We start from the raw sequence: 14,639 nt of genomic DNA on the forward strand, positions 1-14,639 counted from the left end.
GATAAGTGACTAAGTATGCCTGACTGCACGTTTGATTGCAATCAACAAAAGTGAATGACCGTACATGACCCAGATAAATGTCGCTGCACTCCCAAGACAAAGCAATGGCTATTGAAGGCGACGCAAACAGTTGAGAAGGCATTTAAATATAGCTGTTAGTATACATACATATATAAGCACATGTATGTATTTTTGTCGCGAATACACGGTAATACGTACATATCTACAAATTTGTATATGTATATCTACATATGTATATATAAATACATTTGACAAAAATGTATGTACGTGTTCAAAACACTTAAAAATAAAAAAAAATTACATGAACTATTCAAAATTTTATCTGCATACATATGTACATACATATGTACATATATACGAATATGCGTACAGCCGTACTCAACCGCTCAACATATGAAAAAGAGAGGTTATTTTGGTTCTATACATCAGAATCAACGTAGGCTTGAGTTATGCCTGCACCTACACATACATGTATGTAACTGCTGCAACTTTGCGTTGGGAGCATTGAACGGCGTTTAGCTCAAATGCATAATCAATGACATCAGCACAAATTTACTGTAAGATTTCAAAAAATATATTTTTGTATGTACATAACAGTATACGTTTTTTAATCTCGAAGTCCATGTTTAAATATATTATTCTATATTTTCTATAAAATAAATTTTATTGGCACAGTGGGATTTGTATATGGTATATAAAATATTATAGAGAACTTCTGAAATCATGAGTAACAGAATAAATAAATGCATACATATAACAACTTCATTAAAATTAGCGATATTATAGTTTCTTCCCAACACAATCCACTTCAACAGTATCCAAATGTCCATATGTTCAATCATATAGTATCTGTACACATATAATAATCTGGACATACTGATACCGAACAGGTTTCTTAGATTCTTTTAGAATTGAGATACTTTTAGAAGTGAGAAGTTAGCACAATTCACATTTGTTTTTTTTTTTCGATTCACCAAGAAAATCGAAAGTATAATTTGAGTCAAATTGTTTTGGAGTATTTGCGGTTAGCTTAAAAATCACTCAAAACTCGTCAGCCATTCGTTCGGTCGTTCATTCGGTTGGCCTTCTCTCATTCGTATAGCAGTTCTCTCGTTTTGCGACTTGAGGTTGTTCATTTAGGTTGTACCATGTTTCATTTGATAAAGTTGCGTATCTGAGGTAAATGAACTTTTTGAAGGTTCGACCTATTTTATACACAACCATACATATTTACGTACAAACACATACGTTACATTTGTTTGTACATCGAATCTGAAACCCAAGTCATATTACGAATGCTAGGGCAAAGAGAAAACGCGCGGGAATAAAACTGCTTATGCATGTCCATACGTATTTTTTATGTGCATAAATATGGATGTAAGTAAAATATACCGATTACCTGTAACAAGTTTATTGTCTCAACATGTGTGGGTAACAATGTACATATGTATGTATGAAGATACATGTACATACATATGTATGTACATATGTACATCTAACTTTTATACGTATCTTCTAAAAGTTTTATAATTTGCAGGAAATTTAAATTTTATAAAGTTTTGTTTGAAATAATAACTATTCATATACTCTAGTAATAAAAATGGAGATTGAATAGCTGTGCTAGTTCTGAACTTAACCTCGAGCTTAACTCAATCGTAATTGATTATTGAGTAAGCAGATACTGTATGTACATACATACATATGTATATACTATATGTACATACATGTATAAACACATATTTGCATATGCATTGATATTTAAATATGAATGTATCCATATACATATGTATGTACATAATTACATTTACGAGTACATATGTATACTTTACAATGTCTCCTGCAATTGTATGGTTATAATTCAACCAATAATTGTAAACGAAGACCAAGTTACCGTATGTATTGCGATGGCAAACAAAAATGGCTGACCTAGTTTTAGAGTTACGAACATTGGATGCGGACAATGAACTCGTGCAAGCAATGACGTCGACCTATCGTACAACACAACAATCACTCAAATTCAAAAAAGTAAAAGAGAGAGGTGGAGTGAAATTGAATAATATTGTTGTGTAGGCGAGTTGCTCGAGCTAAACTGTGTAAGATTTAAATTGCTCTAACAACGATTTGAATTGTATAATAAGTGTCGAAAGTCTAACAACCGTTCAACCAGGTCTTTTATATGATGTTAAAAATCATTAAAACTTTCGCTACTACCACTCATTTCATTTTTATAATAATGAAGGTGTATTAGTGTGTGAGTAAAAATTTCGATTTCATTTCGGGTATGCGATAAACAATAGTCATTAGAAAAAATGGCATCTTAGTAGCAAACAAATTTGGATTCTTTATAAAAGGTTAACTCTAAATATTTTACGATAGGACAAATTTGAATACAAAAGCATGTACAATTATATGATTCATATTTTCTAACGTTGGTTGTTTATCTTTATAATAATTCTAAGTATAAATGATACAATTGTCGATTATTATTTGTATCAGGGATACCACATAATCTAGCATATTTGTTATTTAAAATTATTGTTTAATTTAGAAATTATGAAATGTTCCGTACGCTTTCTTTTGTTCGTTTACACCCGACACATGAGTGCTGACCATCCGCATACATATATGTATGTATGTACTAACATGCATGAATACGTACACATCATACAATACATATCAATATTTTTATTTCAAAAGCAAACGGGAAAAGTGAAAGTGTTTTGTGCTCTGTGTTGGCAAAATGCTAAGTATTTCATATATCTCATGAACCTTGGCCATTTATTTATTATATATAGTTACATATGAGTATACATATGTCGTCAATACATATCATGCAATTAAAATTCATATAACCACATTTTTGTATATCTATGTACATACATATGTACATATGTACCTATACATTAAAAACAAATGATATTAAGGTGCGTAATCGATTAACTGCTAAAAAAGGTTATAGGATATAAGTTACAGGGATAAGTTCAAGATATATTCTTATATAATACTTGTACTCGCAGTTTTAAAAAGTAAAGTAAAATTACCTAATTTCTCACAACTTTGTGAAAGATTTATGGCCGGATATATAATGGATAAAAATCATAGAAAATAAGCTGTAAAATATCAATATTGAACTGAGACTATTTATAAAGAATGCAATTAAATTTCATTTAAAATATATAATCATACATACATATGTATACATACCTCAAAATTTTACTACAACATACATACATATGTACATACGTATGTATCTACCTATCTGATGTACATACGTATGTATCTACCTATCTGATGTACATACGTATGTATCTACCTATCTGATATATGATCTATTATACGATAAATAACTTCTTTTAATATAGGCTTTGTCTGGGAATTTCTACAAATCCATATACATACATATATAATATCTACGCAAGCACATGATTATTCCCCTCTTACGTTATTGAGATATGTACATACAAATAGCAAACCCACTACCATTACGGCTATATATGTATGTATGTACACGTATGTGTGTGCTTATTGTAATTCGTAATGATTTTGCTTTTATTGTCATTGCTTTAAAAAATTCGTTCATGGTTGGTCAACGAACTCATGGCCGGTGCATACACATGTAGCTAAGGCTCGTGATTACGTACGATCGCATACTCATATGTATTCGTATGTACACATGACCAGTTTATAAAATCAGTATTTCAGTATTCCTCGCACTAAAGTCTGCGAAGAGTGAATGAGAGATATATGATAGGAGAAATAGTATTAGTTGTAGTATAGTTCATGCTCTCTTTCGGTATGTCGTACGAGTGTATGCATACATTTCGTTCGTGTTTATAGGGAATGAACGACTTACAAAGTATTGTAAAGCATACCAATTGACTTAAAGTGAGAGTCAATCTCTTATTTGTATTGCAATCGTTTGTATTAAACCAGATATAGTATGTGCAATCGTGTAGTAATATACCTATATACATATGTATATATGTAATTACATTTCTTTGCTTACTTCCATATATACATATGTATATGTATGTACCGTACCATTATTATATATTGTGTATTATTTTATCAAAATTTTGTAAATTAATTTACATCTAAATATTACTTACCATCACGACTCATTCCTACTGCAATGCATTTTTTTAACCGACAATATTGGCAGCGATTACGGTTAATTCGTAAAATGCTACATTGTTGGTTTTTAGTACACGGACGGTACTGAATTTTTTGCTGAATAGAGCGCCGAAAAAATCCCTGGAATTGTAAAAAAATCATATTTAGTATGCAGTTCATAAGCAGTTTGCGTTTTACAAATAAATTTTCTAACAATATACATATACGTATAAAATAATTAAATATAACGTACATCAGGTACTCCTGTTTCTGCATCAATCTTATAAGAACTGGGATTATGTGAAATGTTTTTTACACCTGAAGTCAGTAAATCGTTATTTAGTACACTTTTGGAATCTACTTCAGGTGTAAAATTAGTAAATGTTTCTAAATTATCATCAAACTGTTGACAAAGATCGTTCATTGCCGATTGTTCAAGTTGTGATTGCTGGTGTGATGTATTATGAACCATACAAAGTTCATCATCACACCCAATTTCGGTATTATCATTATCACTAAATTGACAAAATGAAGAGCTTGTATCGTTTCCAATAACACTATCTTTTTGGTACTTTAGTTGCCGTGGCGTGCATGTACAAAAGTTAACACTTGTAGTAGATTGAGTACTGGAATTGCTTAGTAAGGAAGAATTGCTATCAGAACTATCACGTCGAAATTGCTGTTGCTGTTTCAAAAGTGTAGTTATTTCAATTTCTGTTTGTTTGGACAAGACAAATTCAGGTGTTGCCACTATGCCTTTTGAATTTAAAATAGTATTATCGCCTTCTTTATTTCCATCATTAGTTTCTAATTTTTCGTCCGTCAAAATTTGTTTCGAGCCTTCAACAGACGGTAACTCTGGTTGCTTTCTTTTTTGTAGTTGTTCACGTTGCTTCCATTCTCTAGCAAATCGTATTTTTTTCCAAGGACACTGACACTGCTCAAAGAAATCATTACTTGAGTTAAAAGTCGCCACATCGGTTTGTGGTATCGATAATTTGCTGTGGAGGGGCGTATTTGCTATTCTTTCCTTAAATTTGTTATCGTGGTCATCATCCGCTAAATCTCTACATTTTAATTTATTCACACAATTATTCTCGTTATCATCCACGCAATCTTGTGTTTTTGTTTCATAAATGGCATTTATAGTAAAACTACATGTAGTTCCTGTTTTTACATTGTGATTTTTTGTAGTTGTATGTTCGACTAGTAAAGGATGATTAATCCCATTTGATTTCAGTCTTTTACATTGAGTTGCGGAAGCGTTGTGAATAAATTGTTGTTGCTTCTGTTCATTTTTCTTTTTAAGATTTAAAAATTCTTGGTCATTTTGTTTTACATTTAGTTCATGCTTGATCAGAAGATCAGCACTACCAATATTTGTATCTGTGTTTTTGGTTATTATTTTTTTTGTTATGGGCTCCGACTCTAAAAGTTTTACCAAAGCAGAATGCTGTTGCTTTAACTGCCTACTACTTGTGGTTTGCGTAACGTTGTTTTGATTTATATTTGTTGCAGATGTTGACAGCAATACTATTTTCGGGAATTGGGTCTCGGTAGGTTGTATTGCAAGTGATTTTAATTGCCGAGGCTGTGATGTTTCTGGTATTTGTTGTAGTTGAATAGCTTGCCGCTGATGTTGCTGCTGGCGTTCATTGCCATTTACTTCTTGTGTAGCGCAAACCATATCGACACAATTTATATATTTAATCCAAACTTGATTTTATAAGAAAAATATTATTATAAGGAACATATTTCTGATTAAGTATAACTTTTATTTAGAGTCTTGTTGGTTTGTTAAAGGAAATTTCCCGCCAAGTACAAATTAGCGATAAGTTTATCGTTGGTTTTCACGTTTCACTTGAACACGGCTTTGAGAACTTAACCCGCTTTTTTATAAGTTATTAACGGCTTTAATTTTATAAAGACATTTCAGTTTTTAAATATTGCCTTCCTAATTATTCTATTTTTGTACGATGGGCATTACGCGTTGGGTTGCAATTTCAATCACTGAATATGTTTGGAGCGCATTGTAGCAAATTGGTTGTCAACAAAACTTTATTGGAAGTTGTTTTTTTTTTTTGTTTTTTACAAATATTCACTAAAATCTCTCTTAACTGAAAATGTTTCAAAATATTCGCACATATACTGAACCGTAACGTTTGACAGACGAATTGCGAATGATTTGCTCAACTCAACCTCGAATTGTTTATTCGTTGTCGTGCTCTGAACAACACGAATCACTGTTGTAGTTGCTCTTGCTATTGTTAGCGTCTTCGTTCCACGCTAGCTAGCTGCGAGCAATGACCCCCAAATGAACTCAAAAAACTCAAATCAACTATCTAATGTTGAGTGCTTTTTTAAATTGAGTTGAATATATTGAGTTTGTTTCTTTGACGTAATAACCAATATCAAGCATTCAAGTATCGGGCATTTGATGATTGCAAAATGTTATTTTAGAGGGAACGTAAATAGCGATTTTATTAAGAACACCTTATTTAATATGTTCATATGTGTATATGTATATACATACATACATAGTTATGTATATATCCATAAATATGTATGTATGTGTCTGTAAATATTATTAATTAAAATATTTATTAATATTATTTTCCAGTTTTAATTATCAATGTTCATTGATACATTAGACGGGATAAATAAGTTAATATTCTAACTAGTTAAAAATACAATTGTCCTACAAGTGATTTACTTTGTTAAAATTATGATTTAAAAAAAATATTGTTCATGATAATGTACACACCTAGTATGAAATTCATGGGGATGCAATGCGACCAGCAAATCAAGAGTGTGATGACGGCGTTGTCATTGTTGCTTATATTAGTTCAACGAACTCCATCATTGTCGTGACCTAATTCTCGGTCAGCAACCTCGAAATATGGAGCTCGTTCGTTCGCTCAGTGCCTATACCCATTCAATTTAGCTCATTTACTAGTCTACATAATAATATACTTGCGTGTATTCGTGTATGTTTACGAATATGAACGAGCAGTTAGCTTTGCATATTCGTCGTATTTGCTTTGCTCCGAACAACTACATTGACGTCCATAATATTCTGGCTCCCAGTGTATTAAATGAGAAACATTTTCATTCTCATAGTATGAGTTTAATTACTCACACCTACAATATCATTGCAATTATTGCAACACACTTTTTGCTGGTGCACTGACATACATACATATATAAAACTCTTGTCTGAACCAGCTTGAGCAAAGAATGTAATAATCCATGTATGCATTCAAACAAATACATGTGCATGTATGTACGTATGCAGAAGAACAATGTTCTAGAGTTTACGCGAAAAATAATCAAGTGAGAGCCTACCAGTATGCACTGAAGGGAGAGCGCGAAGAAAAAATGTAATTGTTAGAGATATCTGAAGAGAGCAAATATGCAACCAGGGTTCACTTTAGCTACCGAACGGTCAATGACATAGAAACGAATAGTAAAGTGCACACTGCACAATCTCGTGGTATGAATATTTATAAAGATAACAGAAAAAACTAGAATTTTTTAGCAGTTATGAACAACAATGCAATTATGAAAAAAAATATTTAATTGCATATACATACATATGTATGTATGTATAATAAAGGATTTTTCAATATACTTGAAAGGAATAACATACGTAGGTTATGATTTAACGCAATTATTATTGTTATCCCTTTTCATTTTGAATGCTTTTTCAAGCTTCAAAATATAGAATATTACATTGATTGATTCTCTACGACATATGTAGTTCCTTGAGTATATTCGTATCTTACAGTCTTTTATAGAAGAATGTTTACTGCTTTGCATAGCAAAGCGCTTGCCATTAACGGTAATTTTCAGCCAACAGCCCAAGTCTAAACTAACAACACGTTCTAATGTCTACGGGTCTAGTTTGTTGTAAGTTGCTAGGCTATTGTAGTGTTAACGTCCGAATAGTACACAAGAAATGGTATCGCCATACCCTGATAAAATAAGCAAGATAATAAAAAACTGTTTTTAAAAAATGCATATTAGATTGTTAGGAGTAATGAATTTATGAAACATTTTGTATAACTGAGTATCAAATATAATGTTTTATGTGAGTATCGGGGGAATAAAGTAAAATTATAAATACCAACATAAAAGCATTAATTTTACAATGTCATGAAAAGGGCAAAGCGAATGAGAAAAAATACTTAATTATCGAAAAGAAAGAAAGGAACAAATCTAACTTTGTTAATTAGATATTCAATGAAAATATATGCAAACATGTGCTTTTTTACCAAAATTCCGCATACTTCGCCTTTTTAAACCATTTTTCTTTAATAAAAGACTATACGTACATATATGTACATATGTATGTAGATACGCAAACTTCAATGAGAAAGACTATTATATACATATGTATGTACATATGGTTGTATAATTGTGCATTTAAACTACAAACAAGTTTTCGAGGAAAGTAAGAGGATTTATTCCACATAAGAATGTAGTCATAAAAATTAATATAAACTTTATTCAACATACTTACATACATACTGACAAGAGAGACGCATTACTAAAAACTACAAAGGATTATCCCACATATAGTTGATATAAATTAATATAAGTAGCGTTCAATGACTTACTTGTGCTATGATTTGATTTTTACCCACCTAACCACTTACCAGAAATACACACATTCATATACATACATATGTATGTATGTGCATGCACATACTGCACATAAATTGGATAGACGTATAATAGTGAAAAACTGTATGTCTACGTTAAGAATTTTACCATTGACGTCATATAGCAGCCCCAGTAGATTGCCATTGGAGCAATAGATGTGCAAAAACATACATTCATATAAACAAATGAGTGTTTGTATATATTAAAGTTTATATATACATATGTACATATGTATGTGTATATAAAAAATGTCCTCCATGCAAATGCTCAAACATTAGTTTAATTTGCAACAGACAAAGTTCATTTACCTCAAAGATGGACACAGTTCCATTTCGGCCTCGTTAGCCGAGATAACTAGCGGACAATAGTTGCAGAGATTGTAGCTACATGTTGAGTGTGAGAGAGCTGCGCTCAGCAGAATCGCATATCGAGTATAAGTACATCATGACAATACTTACACATAAATTTGAGTAATTTTATGGAATTGAGTAGCAATCTTGAGCTTTTTTCACTTTGGCTATAGGAATATATAATATGATGAAACTGAACGCAAGTTACTTATTTGTATAAAAAAAACATTTTACTTTAGTTGTAAAATTCACTAAAATATTGTAGATACGCATTAAAAGCGACCATATACATACATAAACAAATGTGTGAAAATGTGCAAACCCAATTGATATTTACTCGCATAATTTCTGGTACTTTTTATTTACATATGTATGTATGTATGTATGTATATCGTTTAATATACTTTTATAATGCCACCTTTAATGTATATACATATAATCGATTCAAGAGTTTATAAACGATTTGCTTTGCTTGGTGACAACGCTCAAGGTGAAATCAAAAAAGTTCATTGTGCTAATTTTCCTTTTCTGCCGGGGGTTGCTATTTACTTGACCTACTTACCAGGCATTGCACTCAAAGATCGACTTAGCATTAAGGTAGGCCTCAATTGTAAGAAAATTGGTAGCTCATGAAAACTAAACTTTGCTTAGCACACTTACGAAATTCCGATAAAATCTGGTTTCATCTATCATAATTATAACATTTGGGAATACTCATACAACCATATAAATAAATATTTGTCTATATATGTAAATATACTTGTAAGTATTACATATAACTGATCCATTTGTTCGGTTAGAATAGGGCGACTAAGTATTTACATATATGTATGTACATACATACATACATACATATGTATATCACTAGTAGAGAATAATTTTACAAGGTTAAGCCTTCTAAATTTAATAATATTGTTAGATATAGAAATTCTTAAAAGTCTGATTAAAAATGTCTAACCCCAGTAAATATATATTTACGTATGTACATATTTTTATGTAAAGGAGATAAAAATGCGCAGCTTAGTCGGGTCGGCTGCGTTCACTCACCTCACCAACACTTCTAAGATTTTCTACACAAATACACATTGACTATGTGATGCAGGGAAAGAACATAGCTTTCCAAGTAAATACACATACATATACACATACTTTTTTAAACATATGCAAAATATACGAAACTGCAACTACTCAATGCAGAGCGTATGACTGCTGTGAGGAGAAAATCCATGCGCATGCAAAGCAGCTCTTCTTAAAATCAATTCGACCCTAAAGGAAAATTTTCGGCAAATTTCCAATTTACCATTAATAGTGTTTTAAAGATGCTTGGGATATGTTTTATAAATTCTTTAAAGTTACTAATTTAATCTTGAGTTAGACTAGTAAGGTTTACATCGTAGTGTACTATATACATATGTATGTATGCATATGTATTATTTGTAGAGGCGCAACGAATATTTCGTGCAAAAGTTGTTTACAATATAACTTTATTGGCATATTGTGTTATGTTCATATTACATATGTATGTACCTATGTATGTACATATGTATGTATATCAATAAGCCGTTCGAAGGTAACTTATAGCTTGTAGGGTCCCCCTTTATCAAATTAGAGTCAATAGGAATTTTTTTGTACGCGTTAAAAGCATGTCACCAATAAGCAGCCATCAACCTCTCAAACCGCCTGTGCTTTTATGAGAAAAGTTTATGTACGTATACAAGTACATACATATGTACATACATGTAGTGCCTCTTGTCGCAACAATGACGACGAGTGACTACGGTAGAGAATGCAATATCAAACAGTCTTGCTGTTGTCCGAAAGTACCGCACAGTGCAATGACTTTCGCACACTGTAAAATGTGCAATGTTACACGCATGTGTATATGTAAGTACGTGCAAAGTACGCATTGCTATTAGACAGTTAGCGGACAACGGCCATTGCAAATTAATGCCTCATACAAACGGATACACATTCTTGATTATACATTTTTACGACTATTTAAAAATAAACTTACGAATCTATGTGTACAATATATGTATGCATGTGTGTATGCACACTACTTAACCACATATGTAGTTATTTACTAGACCAACAGTTTTGGAAAATGCAAGTAGAGTCCATGTTACTTTCGAGGAGATGCTTCATTAACAACCACACATGTAAGATCATAAATGAATTGACATTCATTATAAACTTTGTGGGAAACTTATTTTATTACATAATACTTAATAATCGTGTAAGATTGCCGATTTGGAAATGCACGGCCACATACTTATGTATCGGGTGATTTTTTAAGAGCTTGATAACTTTTTTTAAAAAAAAAACGCATAAAATTTGCAAAATCTCATCAGTTCTTTATTTGAAACGTTAGATTGGTTCATGACATTTACTTTTTGAAGATAATTTCATTTAAATGTTGACCGCGGCTGCGTCTTAGCTGGTCCATTCGGAAAGTCCAATTTTGGGCAACTTTTTCGAGCATTTCGGCCGGAATAGCCCGAATTTCTTCGGAAATGTTGTCTTCCAAAGCTGGAATAGTTGCTGGCTTATTTCTGTAGACTTTAGACTTGACGTAGCTACGTAAATAAGCAAAATTGCCGCATTTGGGGTGAAGAGCAACCAGAAGCCGTTCAAGAACTGCCCATGCATCCCGAAAAATGCACTGTTTGGTGTGGTTTGTACGCTGGTGGAATCATTGGACCGTATTTTTTCAAAGATGCTGTTGGACGCAACGTTACGGTGAATGGCGATCGCTATCGTTCGATGCTAACAAACTTTTTGTTGCCAAAAATGGAAGAACTGAACTTGGTTGACATGTGGTTTCAACAAGATGGCGCTACATGCCACACAGCTCGCGATTCTATGGCCATTTTGAGGGAAAACTTCGGAGAACAATTCATCTCAAGAAATGGACCCGTAAGTTGGCCACCAAGATCATGCGATTTAACGCCTTTAGACTATTTTTTGTGGGGCTACGTCAAGTCTAAAGTCTACAGAAATAAGCCAGCAACTATTCCAGCTTTGGAAGACAACATTTCCGAAGAAATTCGGGCTATTCCGGCCGAAATGCTCGAAAAAGTTGCCCAAAATTGGACTTTCCGAATGGACCAGCTAAGACGCAGCCGCGGTCAACATTTAAATGAAATTATCTTCAAAAAGTAAATGTCATGAACCAATCTAACGTTTCAAATAAAGAACCGATGAGATTTTGCAAATTTTATGCGTTTTTTTTTTAAAAAAAGTTATCAAGCTCTTAAAAAATCACCGGATATATACATATGTATTAGTTTTTATATGTTATACTATTATTTCATATATGTATGTATACTCCATTCAATTATGTAATAAATTAATTTAATTCTAGCCACTCGTATTGATTGCAGTATATGTACATACATACATACATATGTATGTATTTAAATGTGTGAATACAATGGTAGAGAAAATATTTCTCATAGCATATCGCAAGGGGTTTTGAGCCATAAAAGTATTTGTTGGATTCACTTATACGCATGTCTGCCCCTAAATTTATGCTAAAATATAAAACATAGATCAGTAGTTGTTAAATTACTCCATACTCTCTATACAAATGTAGTATTTCTCAATGATGACATATCCGACTCTTAGCATTAAGTATGAATTCGTGAGTATGAATTCAATGCTCACATACATATCACATACGCCTTACAAATAAAAATCTTTAACATTATCACTACTTCATTCCAACTCTTAAAATGTCTCTCACGTTCTCTATTTTTGACTCCTTTTTCATGAACATTAATGAGCACCGTTTCAAGCTCAAGAGAGTACGATGCAAATCTATTGAGTCGAGCACATTTTATGCCATACTGTGCCTAACCTAAATAAATGCAAGAGGTTGATGACACAAATGGCCAAGTGCATTGAACTGTTTATTGTGATACAGGGCTGCGAGGTTCACAAGCTGTGGAATCACTTTTAAAATTATATACATATTCGCTTACATATGAACATACATACGTTGTAAGAATGTATGAATATACTGCTTGAAGGAAGATATTTTTATGTAGTTATACATATATGTATATGCATGTATGTATATATACATAAGTATATTTATATTATTGTAATCCACAGTATCACTCGAGCATATGTACATATATAGTGATATATATGTACATACTTATACGATACACAAATGTGCACATGGGAAAGCAATTAATTGCGAAAGCTTTGAACTTTTTTGAGAAATCAATTTAATAATAATTGATGTTATTATATAAAAGATATGATTTAGGTCAGACAGCTAATTATTAATATAATTTGATAGCATTATTTTGTCTTTAGAAATCTTATAATGAAACGGTTGTTTTACTTGTTTTTATTTTAATTACAGACCCGTATACATTAGTAGAACTAAATGCATCGGTAGAAGCTTTCTTTTTAATTATAATAATGTTTTTAGAAGCTTATTTTAAAGAAGTTTTAGAGCATATGTACTAATGTCAATGCACAACAAAAGCACCCTGTTTGAGAGCACACTATTTAATGCACACATTCATGTTTGCTATTCTCTCCAACACAAACTTTGCTCATACTCTTTTACTACCACTAATACATTTTGCTCCTATTCTCACGAATCTCTTTATTTACTTCTTCTACATATTTATACATATATAAAAAATTGACATTGAATGAGTTCATTAACATCATGCCTGGTCAATTACCGCCACGCTTGCTGGGGCAAAACTGACAAAATCAGTAGGCAACTACATACATGAATCTCGAGGAAATATGTTGAGTTACATATGTGCATGTGTATGTATGTATGATATGTACACATATAAGTATTCTTTTCGAGTGCAAATGCATAAACGGGTATGTGTGATTACTAATGTTGTGGAGTCTAAAAAAAAGCGAATTTGGAATTGCAGGTGAACAGCTTAAAACTTTCTATACAAGCACAGAAATTATACTCTCTGTGGATCAAACTATAGAAAACTAAAACGTTTAGTACAGGATATATGTATGTACATACTCGAATATACTTACATACATATATGCTAGCATATGTAAGAATTGACACTTGGTGTTAATTAATAAAGTTACATTCGAAAAGAACGGACTTGTTATTACATTGAGTAATAAAGTACATTCTCGCTAATAGCTAATAAAACACACATGACTATGTAATGTTATCCATCAACTGCCCAAACTAACAGGCAATATGTTAAGCTTTAAAACTTTTACATGAATTTATTGCTGTTAATAGCCACTGCAGTAGAGTAACATCTCCGCTGTGCTGTTATATGCAGAGAAAATGTTAGTTTAGGTGAGTGTAAAGTTGGCATTGTAAACAATATGTGCAGTCGCCGAAGTCTATGAATTCGTTAACACGAAAGTATAAAATTAGAATTTAGTGCCAAAAAGTTGTGAAAAACTGTGAAAAAGTGTTTCTGGTGAAAGTTTACATAGTAAATATAATAATATTCAAATAATTCAATCAATATA

The 14,639-nt window shown here is 31.9% G+C and overlaps 1 protein-coding gene across 4 annotated transcripts in view; it reads right to left on the minus strand.

Annotated features, from left to right (window-relative positions):
* The window catches only part of LOC120778193 (ecdysone-induced protein 75B, isoforms C/D), a 44,189-nt gene that overhangs the window by 9,264 nt on the left and 20,286 nt on the right, over positions 1-14,639 (minus strand). For 3 of the 4 annotated variants that reach the window (XM_040109931.1, XM_040109935.1, XM_040109934.1), the window contains one exon: positions 4,131-4,275. In XM_040109931.1, the coding sequence (XP_039965865.1) occupies positions 4,131-4,275 (145 nt within the window). Of the gene's footprint in view, positions 1-4,130; positions 4,276-4,387; positions 6,264-14,639 lie in introns of those variants that run through there. The other variant, XM_040109932.1, reaches the window with a different exon arrangement.

Source organism: Bactrocera tryoni, chromosome 5 (genome assembly GCF_016617805.1).
Source record: "Bactrocera tryoni isolate S06 chromosome 5, CSIRO_BtryS06_freeze2, whole genome shotgun sequence".
NCBI classification, from domain to species: domain Eukaryota; kingdom Metazoa; phylum Arthropoda; class Insecta; order Diptera; family Tephritidae; genus Bactrocera; species Bactrocera tryoni.